The following is a 16,136-nucleotide window of genomic DNA, read 5'->3' as shown; positions in this document are numbered from 1 at the left end:
TTCGCCCTTTATAATCCCTTTCAATAGCTTAAATATCCTAATTAGAACTGCGTAAAGCAATTTTCATATATTCGCCCTTATTTCATTCATCAACTGAAATATACTAATTAGAACTACGTAAAGTACTTTTCGAAATTTTAATATATGCTGGTAAATATCTGTTTATTAAAAATATAAAAATTTAATTTTTGAGAAACTTCACTAACTGAATACTTGGTATCTTTTCTTCTAATTTGTTTTTCACATATTCACCATGGTGAACTGCAGCTGTTGTGGTAGCCACAGAACACATACTCCAAATCATTTGGAAAAACGCTGTAGATTTTAGAGTACTTGGGTGGATAAGAATCCAGATCCGTTTCGATCCGACTATCGTGGGAACGATCCTATTAGTCAGCCCTCGAGAGCTGGTTAGAATATTTTTCGGAAAACTCTGAGTTATGGAGTTATTGACATTTGCCACTTTGTGTAAAACTGTTATTATAGATAAGTGTTAATGCAACAATGCGATATAACATTTGACATTTTATATCAGCTGTTCTTTTTAATACGTAGGTACATAGTGGTTGTCAGCGATTGTTTATTTTTTTAAATTTCTTATACGTATGAACAACATTTAGCCGATATAGCAATTTGGGAATAAATATATACATATTCCGTAAAAACATACGATGTATTTGTTCAATTAGTGTTACTTATTCTCCGTAAGGAAATCAACAAAAATTGATCCAATCCAGCGGGAAAACGTTGGATGCAGAATTTGGTAAGATCTCTTTCAACGAACTTTTTGCATGGTGAAAGACGTACTGAAATATTAATATTTGTACATACATATAACTTTGAAACGAGTTCAATGCGATAAGATTGCATTTTATTTTATCTATGTTGAATCAATTTGGATGTAACCTATAATTAACTGTGTCCATTTAACTCAACTCTTTTTTTTGGTATATTTTAATGACTATTTAGTGTTTAAATTATTTTAAATGCACAATATATATATATGTTAACAACGTTTTCCCATATCTATATACATCTTGCATACATATTTGGTTGTGCTGACATTGACCGAAATTGTTGTAAACATAAATATTTATAAATATTTAAAGATGGCCCTATCAGGTGTTGATATAAATAGTAATAATTTTAAGTTGTGTGAATGAATAGTAAATACACTTTTAAATACACATTTATTAAATAAGCTATAAATTAAATCAAAAAATACTGCTATTAAAATGAAACAAGTCTAGGTATTATTAACTAAAAAATAATAAACAATAATAAAAATTAATCTATATTAAACTTAGCAATTAGTTATCGTGGTGAAAAAAACTTTGTTTTTAACGCGTTTTTCATATTTCGCTAGAGGGTATATCGAACTCCAGCAATCAGCAAAACTAAATTACTTCCGGCTGTTCCTTATCTTATTTGCTTCAGCAAATGAAAGTTTTTAAGCATTTGTTTAGTTGACATTTTTTCTTCTCGTTGCTCGTTCTCTTTGTTTACTAGGTGTTTAGTTTTATCAGAACATTTAAAATATAGTGCTTTACGCGCAGACTATTGCTAACTTATATGCGGCATATTCTGCTGACAATGTATGTACATTCAATGCTACTAGTATTAAATTTAGCACAATTTTCAAACCAACTGTGTTATCAAATAAATTGTATATGTGTATACTTATACTACATATATTTATACTATATTCGCCAATATATCGTTTATGATATTCATCTTGAAACGTTTTTTTTATATTATTTTATTTTACTTTCAGTTAAGGTGGAATAGTCGTGTCTTCGCTGTGTTGGCGTCTGGATCGCACCAACAGGCAGTAACTAAAGCAATATTAGGAAAATTAGTTGTAACGCTTGCATTTACATAGTATATACTAATACAAAAATGCGTCGTCGAAATTTAAAATGGCTTATAAAAGCCACTTTACTCTTGATTTTATCATTAGTTTTATTCCTTTTGCTATCAAGTTGGATATCCTCAAGCCCATATAGAAATAAATTACCAATTTTGACGCCAGAACGTTCCGAAAATTTGCGTGCGCATAAAAAAATATCTGAAAATTATGTGGACCATGGCGCAGAGCGTGAAGTTGAAGCACCAAAACTGCCACACTCCGATAATGAAGTGGGTGGTGAAAAACGACAGTTGTTGATGCCAGATGATCTCAAAAAAGATTGGCATGATACCGTGGCTATGGAACGCGATGAGAAACGCGTTGGACTCGGCGAAAGAGGTGTTAGAGCGGCGCTAAATGATGAATCGCAAAAGGATTTGGAACAAAAAATGTCTTTAGAAAATGGTTTCAATGCTTTACTCTCGGACTCAATATCTGTTAATCGTTCATTGCCTGATATACGTTATGAAGGGTGAGCTAAAATTATATTTAATCATTTAACAATTAATTTCTAATCATTTAATAATTATTTTTAGTTAATTAATATATTTATTTTAATTACATTAAAAATGCGTTTTTCTCATTTCTGCTTTTTAGTTGCAAAACTAAGAAATATCTTGCTAAATTACCATCAGTGAGCATCATAATTCCATTCTACAACGAGCATTTGGGTGTACTTATGCGTTCGGTGCATAGCCTTGTGAATCGTTCGCCGCCAGAGTTGCTAAAGGAAATCATTTTAGTTGACGATTCCAGTGATCGCGAGTACTTATTCGAACAACTCGAACAATATGTGGCCGGCAATTTTCCTAAAGTGCAAATTGTACGTTTGAAAAAACGCACTGGACTGATTGGTGCGCGAATGGCGGGGGCGCGTCATGCTACTGCGGAAGTACTTATATTTTTGGATTCACACATTGAAGCGAACTACAATTGGTTGCCACCGTTGCTGGAGCCAATCGCAGAAAACAAGCGTATTTCGGTTTGTCCCTTCATCGACGTAATTGATCACAGTAATTTTGAGTATAGAGCTCAAGATGAAGGTGCACGTGGCGCCTTCGATTGGGAGTTTTATTACAAGCGTTTACCACTGCTACCGGAAGATTTGGTGGATAAAACTAAACCATTTAAAAGTCCTGTTATGGCTGGTGGACTCTTTGCTATATCGAGTGAATTCTTTTGGGAATTAGGTGGTTACGATGAGGGTCTCGATATCTGGGGTGGTGAGCAATATGAGTTGAGTTTTAAGATTTGGATGTGTGGTGGTGAACTTTTGGATGCACCATGCTCACGTGTTGGACATATCTACCGCGGACCACGTACTACACAACCCAGTCCACGAAAAAGTGATTATTTGCACAGGGTAAGTGTAAACACTGCGCAAAATATCTGTTTTTTTTATTTTTTAATATTTAATAATAATAAAAAAATATTTAATTATAGAACTACAAACGTGTCGCTGAAGTGTGGATGGACGAGTACAAGACATATTTGTATGATCACGGTCAAGGTGTATATGAAAATATTGATGCGGGCGATTTAAGCCAACAGAAAGCCATACGGGAAAAACTCAAATGTAAATCCTTCAAATGGTTCATGGAGCAGGTAGCATTTGATCTGACGAAAAAATATCCACCTATTGAGCCACCCGATTATGCATTTGGCGCTATACAAAGCGCGGCGGAACCAACGCTATGCGTAGATACAATGGGTAAACCCCGTCATTCCAAAATCGGTCTCTATCCGTGTGCACCGAATCTAAAGAAACCGCAAAGAAATCAAAATTGGGCTTTAAGCTGGCACAAAGATTTGCGTTTACGCTTCAAAACCGACTGCTTAGATGTGCAACAACAGCCACCGGATGCGCCCGTATGGCTGTGGGATTGTCATGGGATGGGTGGAAATCAATTTTGGTATTATGATCGTATTGAAAAATGGCTTATTGCGGGCAAGGATAGTGAACGTTGTCTGCAGGCGGTACCGAGTCAACATTCCTTATACATTAATCGCTGCGATCCAGACAATCCATATATGAAATGGAATTTCGGTAACGTGAATACCACAGCGTTGGACTTGTTTTTCTCACAACCACCAACCAATTTATAGTCAGCAGCCAACCCTTAACTTGCCATTTTTGGATCTTAACTAGTTATACATAAATCATATTTAGAAATGGAATTAGAAAATAATTTGTTTGTAAAACAGTCATAATTTAAGTGAACAGTGCGCAAACGAGTGCTTAAAGTTTTGTTTTTAAGTCCGCGCACAAATTGTACTTTTTATACAATTTTTGACATTGTACCATTAAATGGACGGCGTGATTTACAAGACATTGTCTAAAATATTTCCATTACAACATAATTTTTATAAATCTTAAAATAAGTTGCCCTTGCCAATACTACCTAGTAAAAAAATGTAAAATACACATAAAAAAGTATTAGTTTATATACGTATAATATTAGTTAGCTTGGAAAAGTTGAAACATTTTTGAAACCATATCCAGCATGCATGCACTAGAAAATAAATTTGAAAACAAAAAAGAATGCGTTCATCTTTTTTAAAGCGTGACAATATAATAACACTTATACCGTTACTTTCATAGCTATAGTATCTTCTGTGTTTTTGTAAATAAGTATATTTGTAAAATAAGCCTTGGAATAATGTTTGAACTTTATTACATGCATATACAAGTACATACATACATATATATATCAATTGATAATGAAAAACAACAAATCACTTAGAATAAACAAAATGGTTCATCATTCCGGAAAACATTGTTTTTAATTAAATTGTTTACTTTTGTTAACTAAGTTTGAAGAAAACAGGTAAGGATGGGCTAAGTTCGGGTGCAACCGAAATTTTTTTACTCTCGCAATTTATTGATGGAATTTTTTAAAGATAACATACAATTTGACTCATATATTCGGCATAATATCCACTAGAATAACGAAAATCATCATATATTTTATGTAAGGGCTGAAGTAATTCCTGAACCGATTGAAGTCATTTTCACCATCAAGATACACTATATCCAAGACTATACGTTCACTTAATTTTGCTAAGATTTTTCACATATTAACCGATATATGTGGCATGAAGCCCACCGTAATTTCAAAAAACGTATAATTAGGTATATGGGAGCTAGGGGAAGTTATGACCCGATTTTAACCATTTTTGCTACTGAGACACACTATCGTATTAGAAGAAAAATATTCCCTCTGAATTAAATTAAAATAAGAAATTTACCGATATTTTCGGTGAAGAAATACACTTAGGCACTGAGTTCTTCATGTTCGATATCCGGGGCCTTGAAAAGTTATAGTCCGATTTCGAAAATTTTCCCTCTAGTGGTGCCTCACCTCAAATACAGTATTTGTGTAAAGTGTGTTATTCCGCTATCTTCATTGGTTCCTAGTGTATATACTATAAAGTAAAGGAATCAATTGGAATTCAAAATTGAGTTATATGGGAAGTAGGCGTGCTTGTGAACCGATTTCTTCTGTGGGCGTTATTATTATCCGATTTCACCTATTTGTATGGTATGTAACAGGGTACGTAAGGGAAGGGACTGTATGAAGATTTCTTTATAAAGCTTTAGTAGTTTACGAGATATGTACAAAAAACGAATTAGGGGGCGGGGCCACGCCCACTTTCAGAAAAAAAAATTACATTCAAATGTTCCTAGTGCGATCGTTTGCACCAAATTTTCAACTCGTCTCGTCATCCTGAACATTTTGATATATGTATATAACCCCTAACTCGTTCAGATTTATGACTTTCAAGCAACCGTTATGTGAACAGAACTATAATACTCTCTTTAGCAACTTTGTTGCGAGAGTATAATTAAACGCAAATAGTTTCCGGCAATGCTATTGAGGTGACAGTCTTTGACCGGATATAAATCCGTATCCGTTTTTTTTAAATGTAATCATTACATTATTTATAAATACGATTACTTTAGATATAGGTCAGAAAATTTTGTTATTCAATTGAAGATTAAGAATTATAATTACAATGGCTGTAATCACTAACATGTTTTACCGTTAGATTGTTACGTTTATAATTGAAGTATTCTGAAGCATGCAGTGCATTACTATGAGTACAATAGTAGTAATCGCAAGTAATCAAAATGTAATCGTAATGCCTAAATGCATAGCTTTGTATCTAATATGTATCAAAACGTTTTAAAAACAGTTTTTCCAAGCCCAAGGGATGCAGAAGTTCAAAAATATTGTATTCTGGGTATTCAATATTGTTTTTTCATAATTAATACTGATATTGAAGAACTTTTATTTTTTGTAGAATTTGGAATACAGTTGTGTAAATATAGAAAAACTCACACAGAAAAATCTAGACAGTGGAGGGCTTGTGGTGTTAGATAGTTCGGTGTATAATTCGTGGCTTAAGGCTTCAAAAATTCGATTTTTTTGTTTTGTTTTAAATCCCTTCCAAAACTATCCAAGAATATGTCTTTAAAATTCCAGAGGCCAATTCGTCATATTTTCGAAGCTAGAGCAGTTTTAGTGGCCGAGCGTCGAGCAGGTGCGAATGCTCGCCGAAAACTTTAAAGCGCGTTTTCTCGAGTTTTCATTTTCACAATTGTTAGAAAACGGTGCCGGCAATAGCAAAAGGAATATATGTGCGATCGAAAAACACCAAAGTGATCTAGCTTCACTATTAAATTATCATCTATTTGACAAAAGTATTATTTAAACTACTTGTTTCGCAACTTAAAGTCAATTTTTTTTTCTTAAAAAGGTGATTTTTTTTCAAACTTCGAAAAAATTTGGAATTTTATAACTTCTTCCGAATTTTTTTAGTTCATAAAGAAAATAAATTTATAAAAATTAAAAAAAAAAATGTGTTCGACTGTTTCAGATGCATCGCACGACCTCCATCACCGGCATCGATTTACAAGTGCAAACTCCAGGCGCTCCAGAAATATACTTACAACTTTGAAAAAATTTCAATATTTTTTAATTTTTCCGTTTAACGCAATAATTTCCTTCCTTTTGAAAAAAAAAAATGCTAAAAAAAGCTTTTTTCGCCTTCTAAAGCAGACTACTGCCTTGATCAGTTGGGTCTATGACCTAGGCTCTAGCAAAATTCTAGATTTATATTCGGCATAAAGTCCACTATTGAACTATTATTTATAGAATTACATACATACCTATGCAAGTTAAAGTGGACTAAATTTGTTTTTTTTTTATATTTAATTTGGAAGAAAATTTTCTGTGGATTACCCACAAGTGTTTCTATATTTTTGTGTATTTTATATGTATGTCTGATAGTATGTACGTGAGACCTGCTCTGCTTATCCGCACTAGTTTTTCGTTAGAGTTTGTTGTTTCTTACTTTTACTATTCTATTTATTCAGGTGAAAATGTGATTATTACAGATGTCGTTTTCGAGAAAATGAAATGAGTTTGTTAACGTTACTAAAATGTTATTTCGTTTAGTTGCGGCACAATTGTAGCATTGTAAAGCCGATTTTGATCATAAAAGATAAATACACAAAAATAATTGCTCTCTTTTCGAAAAAAAAACAAAATGCGCTATTCAATTAATTTAAATATCATAAGATTGTTGTTCTTTTTAATGACCAGCTTCGTAATATTTCTGCTCTTAAGTCAATGGTTCTATATAAGACAAGCGCTGAAGGAAAAAGAAACTGAAATAATACAAAACACACCGTTTTGGCAGCGAAAATCTAACGCCGAACTGAAGGATTGGCATGATATTTCGGCCATGACGAGAGATGCGGAACGGAGTGGATTGGGCGAACATGGTAAAGCGGCATATTTCACGAATCTCTCCAAGCAAAAATTGCAGCGTGAATTATTTAAAGAGCATGGCTTCAATGCTTTGATCTCCGATAAGATTTCCGTTAATCGGTCTTTGCCGGATATACGCGATCAGGGGTGAGTATTTATAATATACTCGATAGATAGATCTCTATATAACGGTCAGTACGTAATGCCTTTTGAATGAGATTGCGAGCATATGTATTGTAGTTGATCCTAAGCGACAAGTATATAAATTGCATAGTATATGACAATTAGACAATGTCGGATCATTGGTTCCTGAGATATAGAATTAAAGTTAGGATTACTTTTCGTTTTTAAAAATGCTGCTGATACAAAAAATAAACGACTTGATGAGTTTTCTCTGGGATCTGCAAAAGAACCATTCATAATATGCTAAGTTCCATAGAGGCTTTTTGAGCATCGGAGACAGTAAGAATGTATGTATGTATGTAATTGGCGTAGGAACCGTTTATTCGATTATAGCCGAATCGGTAATAGCGCGCCATTCTTCTATTTCCCTCACATTTCGGCGCCAGTTGGAAATTGCGAAGTGAAACCAGGTCGCTCTTCACCTGATCTTTCCAACGGAGTGGAGGCCTTCTTCTTCCGCTGCTTCCAACGACGTGTACTGCATCGAAAATTTTCAAAGCTGCAGTGTTTTCGTCCATTCGGACAACATGACATAGCCAGCCGGCGACACTGGATGTCCAAAATTGAGGCTGTTCCAAAAATCATTCAAAATATGTCGAAAGATGGTTTGGGTTTCGGGCTGCTTATGCATCCGCCGTATTGTCTGGATCGGGATCTTAAAATATACAATGTCTTAATATATTGATACAATTTTGAAAACCTCTGGATTATCTGATCCCACATTCCAAACATTTACAGTTATCGAAGGGTTCTAATTGGTTTTTCAGGTAAAGTGCTAGTCCACGACTTATTTAATTGTTATTACTTTGGTCAGACAGTCCAAAGAGTAAGGGTTAGAAAGTCTCATAAGGGTAAATTTCTCTTTAGAAACGGTTATCATAGTTCTAATCAACGGAGCGAAGTTCAGACAATTGTAGAGCTCCTCAAGCATAAGAATCAATATTAACCAAGTTAAGAAAATGCATAAATTATCAATAAAATATTTCTTTCCAGCTGCCAAAACCTTCAGTATTTCGCAGATTTGCCCACCGCCAGCATAATAATACCATTCTACAATGAACACCTCAGCACTTTGCTGCGTTCTCTACACAGTATCGTAAATCGCACACCGCCCGAATTGATTAAGGAAATAATACTCGTGGACGATTTCAGTGACATGTCCAATTTGAAAAAACCACTGGATGAGTATGTAAAATTACATTTGCCAAAAGTCGAAATTATACGTTTCCGTAAACGGCAAGGCCTCATTGCGGCGCGTATAGCTGGTGCCGTTAAGGCTGCAGGTGATGTGCTGGTTTTTATGGACTCACATGTGGAGGCCAATTACAATTGGTTGCCACCACTGCTGCATGAAATAGTGTTGAATAAGCGCACCGCCGTGTGTCCCATGATTGATGTGATCGATGACGGTACTTTCGAGTATACGGCACAAGATGAGGGTGCACGTGGCGCGTTCGATTGGATACTCGACTATAAACGACTGCCGTTGCTCGAAAGTGATCGGAAGAATCGCACAAAACCCTTCGAGAATCCCATTATGGCGGGTGGTTTATTTGCGATATCAAGAGAATGGTTTTGGGAGTTGGATGGCTATGATGATGGCTTAGACATTTGGGGTGGTGAGCAGTATGAGTTGAGTTTTAAGATTTGGATGTGCGGCGGACGGCTATTGGACGTGCCATGTTCGCGTGTCGGTCACATTTTTCGAAATGACGATTGGACTGGTGTGACGAGCGATCGCGAAGATGATTATTTACATAAGGTGAGCACGCAAAAATTGTGAATTGAATATATGTATATTATGCATTTGTTCCTTACAGAATTATAAACGCGTTGCCGAGGTGTGGATGGATGATTACAAGTATTATCTGTATAAGCATACGCACGGTTTATATGAAACAATTAATGAGGGTGATTTAACCAAGCAATTGGCGTTGCGTGAGAAATTACATTGCAAGTCATTCAAGTGGTTTATCGAAAATGTCGCCTTTGACTTGGTGAAATCTTATCCACCAAGAGGCATCACCGATTTCGCCTTTGGTCAGGTGCGTAGTTTGGGCGCGCCTAAACTTTGTCTCGACAGTATGGGTCCACCCGATTACAGAGCCATCGGTGTGGATGCGTGCGAAACCATGAGACTATTCCCCAGTCGGCGACAGGATTGGTCGCTAAGTGAAAGCCATGACTTGCGTATGCGTGGCGAAGAATATTGCTTGCAAACCGCCGAGCGAAAACCAAATTCTCAACTCTTGCTCTACGATTGCAGTTATGGCAGTAAAGATCAACAATGGTATTATAATCGCCGACATAAATGGCTGGTTTACGGTGGGAAGCGACATTTATGCCTGGAAGCACGTCCCGAATTCAAACAAGTTGTTGTCAATAGATGTCGCAAACACTATGCATTAATGCAATGGCAATTCGCTCATGTGAATCACACGCTATTGGATGCATATTTCGAAACATTGCCATAAGGAGGAAAACATCTCAATTTTTTATAATTTTTATATATAATTGTAAGTTTATAGAAATAAAAATTCCATAAAATAAGACGATATGTTTCGAGGTTTTTATATTCTAGTCGGTGTACCGAGGGGCTATATCGGTATGACACTTTCAAAAAAGTCGGTTTTTTGTATATGCTTATTCCATAGTTTATACTTTCCAAAATATCCGGCGAAAGCGGTAAGGTCGTATCGGTATAATAAAGATCGACCGCTCGCAGATATAAATCTCTATAGTTGAAACTTTAAACGCGTTGCTGACATCATAACTCAACAAGAAATTGACCGATCGACTTAAATTGAAACTGAGTACTCTTGAATATATTTTCTATACAATGACCTACCTTTCTGATTGGTTGAAATTTGTCAATTTGGCATTAGGTTAGGTTAGGTACGATGGCTGTTCCCTTAAAAAAGAGAAACACACACTTAGACTATTAGGGTTTTTTACATCTATATCTGCGGGGATGCCCAAAAAAGTTAGATCCAAGTAATTTTTGTGTTTGTTGGGTAGATTCTACCTCATCCTCTTCCAGCAGCTTCTGCATCTGGTAACCGGTAAAATTTTTAGTTTGACCGCATGAATACCGATGGCCAGTTAGAACTCCTTTGACTAGGGAAAGATTGACTTTGTGAAGGACCCGAATGATCAATTTGGCATTAAAAACCATACCTTTTTTTAGAACTACGCCATTTTGTTAATTTTTGAAATTTTTTTATAGGAAATACGTTCAACTTTAATAATCTTTTTGATTATTCCTTTGTTTCAGCTACTCATTCGACCGGAATCATGTCAGCAGTTGGGGAACTTATTTTTGGACTTTAGTGGGCTTTCAAAAATATGATCTTGTAAGGATTTTTCAAAATTCGACTTATTTTCGGAGATACAGCCGATTTTGTGACGTGGCGTCCAAGCCGGCTGAGCGGAGCGTATCAAACAATTAACGGTTTTTCTCGAAACTACTTTTTTTAAGGTGGTTGACATGATATCTTAAGTTCTACTGAACCGATTCCTTTGAAATCGGTATATATCTTCTTTATACAATGCTATATCGTGTCTGCCTTGGATTTCCAATCAATTTTGATTTGAAGTATTTTTAAAAAATTTGAAAAGGTCGAAAAAATCGGGTCAAACTTTTTTTTTCAAGTCGACGCCATTTTGTTATAATTTTTTTTTTTTTTTTAAATGGCCAAACCGATAATGACATCCTTACTAATGAAGAATCTTCTTGTTTTTTGTTTTAGATCTCTACAAGGGTTGAAATCACGTCAACCAGGACGCACCGTGTTTTTGAAGCCCCCACTCCACCGGGCCCGTATCTCCACGAATTTTGGTTTTTTTCTTGCAATTTTTTTTATATGATTAAAATGTCAATAAAAAAAACATATAAAAAAATTAATAGTAAAAATGTTTTTTTTTTTTTATCTTAGTTTAAAAAATGCCTAAAATTCTTGCGTCTAAACCAGAATACCCCCTTAAGCTATAAGTGAGCAATGTCCAGCCCTGCTTTTTAGGATAATTCGACTTGTTCTTGTAGTTCCATAAACTCAACCTCTGTTCACGCCGACACATACATAGAGTTTCAGACCAGTCCAACGAATTTCGTGTAAGTATGTCAACAATTCTTTTTCGGCAATTGCTTTTTTCTTTATTTCTTGTACATTGCTCGTAAATGTGGTAGTGTTTAACGGAGGGCCAACTGTCGAAGGCTGTGTTCCGTCTGTGTTTAACCTTTCGCTGGAGCATATATTTCTTCCTACAATTGTAAAAAATAGTACCGTTATTTCGTGTGTTATACTCTTTCAGCTGAAAAGTTAGTGAAAACGTCAATCACTTTCACTTCTTTCTTATAAGATCACCTCTAACGTTGAATCCACTCATGAGTTCAACTTTTTTTAGTTCAAATAAAACTCCGTTACGTTTTTTTTTTTGTATTCAATTTCATTAAAAATACATTTATTTTTTTTTGTTTCTGTTTATGCATATAAAAACTGAGAAATGAAATTAATCAATGAAATATAGGCCAATAGAAATTTTTTATAATAGTAATATTTATAATAATAATAATAATATAATAATAATAATAGTAAATATTTATAATTATAATAATATATTATTCATATTTATAATTTATGCAAACATTATGTGTGTTTGAATGCAAAATGTTTAGCTTAGAAAAAAGTGTTGTTGCATGTTGATGCATGCTTGCAACATAATATACCGTGTGTACGTGTATATTGTATGTAGTATTATTTGACGTATGTATGTATATTATGCTTAAATATATATATATATATGTATATATGTATTTATGTGCATTTGTTTTACAATTAAGTTTAGCTTACAATATCTTTTCATCATTCTCGTTTGGATTACACCGCAGTGACACGTTCGCGCATTTAATTTGTTTTTGTTTTTATTTTTGTTTTTTTGTTTTTTGCTTTTTGGATTTGTTACACGCTTGTTTTTCTTTCACTTTTCACCTACACATACATATGTTTTTTTTTTACTTTCTTTCTTTCTTTATATAACTATGTAACCAACAACTGACATTGGTTTTGCAAGTGTTTTTGAAAATTATTGTTAAAAAAATAATAAAATTAATTACTAAAAATTAAAATTATTTATTGAAAACGTACAACTACACAAGTATTGAAATGCAATTAACATTGTTTTTTTGTTGTTTTTGTTTTTTTTTTTTAATAAATAGTAACGCTTTTATGTAGTTTAATTAAATTAATACAAAATTTTATAAAAAATTCATAATTAACATATGCACTTTATTTTCATAATTTTTTTATTTAAATAAAGTGTTGGAAAACATTAATTATAGTAAGCAGAAAAAATTTTTTTTCATAAAATTTTTTTTTTATAAAAAAATATTAAATATTAATGTGAAATATTATAGAATAATATATAAATAAAAATTAATTTTTTATAGTTAATTTGAATAAGTCAGTAAAACTATTTTGATTTTCTTTATATTTTTGTTGTTGTTGTTGTTTTTTTTATTTTTTTTCTCACAACGTAGTACAACAAAGTCTTGCATGTTTTAGTGTTTGTCGAACTATATATGAATGAGTGTTTAGTATGCATGTGTGTGTGTGTGTTTGTTTGCGCTTAATAGTGTGACAAACACATGGCTTGTGGATGGATGTGTATTTGTTTGTATGTATGTTTGTATGCATTGAAGCTTGAATGCATCAGTATATGTAAGTTTGTATGATTTGTTGTTGTTGTTTTATTTTTTTGTATTTTTATGCGCTTAAATCATAAAATTAAATATTTTAATTTGTGTAGTTGTTGTTGTTGTTGTTAATTTTTATTATTTTTTTTATTTTAGACTTAAGCGCCTTGACGCATGTAAATTACTGTATTTCCATTTTATTATTATAATATTATTATTACATATGTATGTGTTGTTGCATGCTTAGTTACATAAGTATATATATATCCATTTTATATAAATATATATATATATAATTATACATATTTATGCAAATTTCTGCATTATTTATTAATCATAATTTTTGATTTGTAGACATTTTTCGTGCTTGACTTGCTAATTATGTATATATATGCATGTAAAAACCAATATTTGTTTGTTTGCATGTGTGTGTGTGTGTGTATAATCATACAATTTACATATGCTTCATTACGTACTTAATACTTTGCTGGTTTCGAGTCTTTTTTGTTGTTCAATATTTACGTCCAATTGCATTTAATCTTAATAAATTTGATTTTTCAGTTTAACATTTTTCTTGCACACTGTTTTAATTTATTTATTTTTAATATTATTTTTGTTTTTGCTTAGCGCCTTCATTTACTGCTTTCTGCTTCTTAGGTATAATTTTATTTTATTATTATTTTAATTTATTTTTTGTGTATTTTATTTCATACTCGCTTCTTAATATGCGTACCCTTCAATCTCCTTGCTTTCATGCTAAATAACTAGTTATAGACTAATAATGCCTTAGCGTTAATATTATTTTGCTGTCTTCCTTTCACTGCACTGTGTTTGTTTTTGTTTTTGTTATTTTTTACTTTTTCTGCTTTTTCTTTTACGTAAATAAATATATATATTTTTCCTTGCCTTGGTCTCTATCATAGTTTTAATCATAATATTCATAATATTTTTTTAATAATAAATCTCTTTTTTTTTCAACTTCTTCAAATACATCTACTTTCCAAAATGTCTTCTGTTTGTTTTGCTTTGCTTAGTATTAGACAGTGTAACTTAAAATTTGCTTTAAATTTATATTAATTGAAAAAAAAAATGTTTGTAGAAGTAACTAAAAAATATAAAAAATCTCAGCGATTTTGTCTCACTAACTCACTTTCTTTCCACTTGTTTGTGTGTGTGTATTTAAGTCTAATTTTTTTCAATATTACATATTACTTAAGTAATAAAAATATTTTTTTTTTTAATATATTTTTAAATTACTTTTTTGTCTTCCATATTTTTAATGCTAAATGCACTCATGCAATTTTTGCATTATTCTGTATTTATTAATTATTGAAAACAATAATCGTTAATGCCACTAACTTCTTGCTTTTATATGTGTGTTTGCCTAAATTTAAAATTTTAATAAATTTCCATTTTTATTAATTTTTTTTAATTTTCATTTTCGTTTACATCATGCGTAAAACACGCACTTTCCCTATGTCTATGCGTATATGTATACATATTTTGATAAGTATTTGGGTTTTATTTAAAATATTTTTGCTCAATCTCTTGCTTATTTTGATGTCTTTCGCTGCCTACAAACTAATTATGTATGTATGTGTGTCAGTATGCATTTTTCTTTTCACGCTTATTTATTTATTTATAATTTTTCTTGTGAAAATACAATTTTTTAAGCATTTAATTAATTTTTTTTATAATAATTTTTACATATTTTTACAAACCTTTTAGATTTTTTTGTTCATCATTTTTGGCAAGTGTTCAAATTTGTGTGTGTGTGTGAGTTGTGTAGTTTTATGGCATTTTTCGCTCAACTTTTGCATTTGTTTATTATTAAATTTCAAATACTGTGCGCTAAATGTGTTTGTTTAGCTTAAAAAAATAAAATTTTTTAAAATAAACTTTTTAGAAATAAATTTGCTTTTGAGCTCGTCGCGAAAAGTTTGCTACCTTAACTTGTAGCTTTTGTGGTTTTTTTATATTATACTTGTAAATTACAATTTTAGTTTAGTTTCGATGTGAATTGTTTTTGAATTGAAAAACAATTTTTTATGCACTTTTGAGTAAAATACAGTTTTCATTTGTATTTTTTTTTGAAAATTTGCTGATTTTATGCACTTTTTGTAATATTTAAAAAATAATTATTCCAACCAGTGTTTCAAAATCTCAATTTTTCTGTATACGAAGGTCTAAAAATCAAAAAAAAAATTTTCTAAAAATGTATTTTGAACCAAAATATGTTTGTTTTTGCGTTTTGTTTTTTTTTTTGTAATATTTTTGAAAAAACAAAAATAGAAAATTTCAAAAAAAAAGTTTGAAAATATATCCCGAAAGTGCGCTGTAACATTTTATTTATAGTTTTGAAACTGGTTTTTGAAATTTAATGGATTGTGTTCAAATATTTACACATTTTTTGAAATAAAATTATATCAAGTTAAACTCGAACTCTTGAATTGACAATAGAAGTTAAATTTCATACAAGTTATCTTGCTTAACTCGGAAGTCTCTCTAACTCTTGTGTTTTTTTTGTGGTTTATGGTGATTCGAGTTAGAGAAGTTCAATTGTATATTTGTTTTT

At 32.2% G+C, this 16,136-nt stretch overlaps 2 protein-coding genes across 2 annotated transcripts; both read left to right on the top strand.

The window, feature by feature from the left end:
- The first annotated feature begins 594 nt into the window (after positions 1-594).
- Positions 595-4,684, top strand: LOC105220903 (N-acetylgalactosaminyltransferase 6). The gene is made up of 4 exons (XM_011197465.3): positions 595-763; positions 1,775-2,381; positions 2,507-3,272; positions 3,353-4,684. The coding sequence occupies exons 2-4, from the start codon at positions 1,900-1,902 to the stop codon at positions 4,013-4,015; spliced, it is 1,911 nt and encodes a 636-aa protein (XP_011195767.2). The 5' UTR covers positions 595-763; positions 1,775-1,899; the 3' UTR covers positions 4,016-4,684.
- A 2,674-nt stretch (positions 4,685-7,358) lies between these two features.
- LOC105220943 (N-acetylgalactosaminyltransferase 6) lies at positions 7,359-10,369 on the top strand. Its single transcript, XM_011197515.3, has 3 exons — positions 7,359-7,833; positions 8,863-9,631; positions 9,690-10,369. Exons 1-3 carry the CDS (start codon positions 7,463-7,465, stop codon positions 10,341-10,343), a joined length of 1,794 nt encoding a protein of 597 aa, XP_011195817.3. The 5' UTR covers positions 7,359-7,462; the 3' UTR covers positions 10,344-10,369.
- The last annotated feature ends 5,767 nt before the right edge of the window (positions 10,370-16,136 follow it).

The sequence above is a fragment of the Zeugodacus cucurbitae genome, chromosome 4, assembly GCF_028554725.1.
Source record: "Zeugodacus cucurbitae isolate PBARC_wt_2022May chromosome 4, idZeuCucr1.2, whole genome shotgun sequence".
NCBI lineage: Eukaryota > Metazoa > Arthropoda > Insecta > Diptera > Tephritidae > Zeugodacus > Zeugodacus cucurbitae.
Note: the sequence above shows the minus strand (reverse complement) of the source record. Positions and strands in the feature narration are given on the sequence as shown.

Bases quoted from the DNA above. Each gene is read 5' to 3' on its own strand.
- LOC105220903 (XM_011197465.3), top strand. From the start codon at position 1,900: ATGCGTCGTCGAAATTTAAAATGGCTTATAAAAGCCACTTTACTCTTG. The intron at 2,382-2,506 runs GTGAGCTAAAAT...TCTGCTTTTTAG, and splicing joins CCTGATATACGTTATGAAGG to TTGCAAAACTAAGAAATATC. The intron at 3,273-3,352 runs GTAAGTGTAAAC...ATTTAATTATAG, and splicing joins AAAGTGATTATTTGCACAGG to AACTACAAACGTGTCGCTGA.
- LOC105220943 (XM_011197515.3), top strand. From the start codon at position 7,463: ATGCGCTATTCAATTAATTTAAATATCATAAGATTGTTGTTCTTTTTA. The intron at 7,834-8,862 runs GTGAGTATTTAT...ATTTCTTTCCAG, and splicing joins CCGGATATACGCGATCAGGG to CTGCCAAAACCTTCAGTATT. The intron at 9,632-9,689 runs GTGAGCACGCAA...TGTTCCTTACAG, and splicing joins AAGATGATTATTTACATAAG to AATTATAAACGCGTTGCCGA.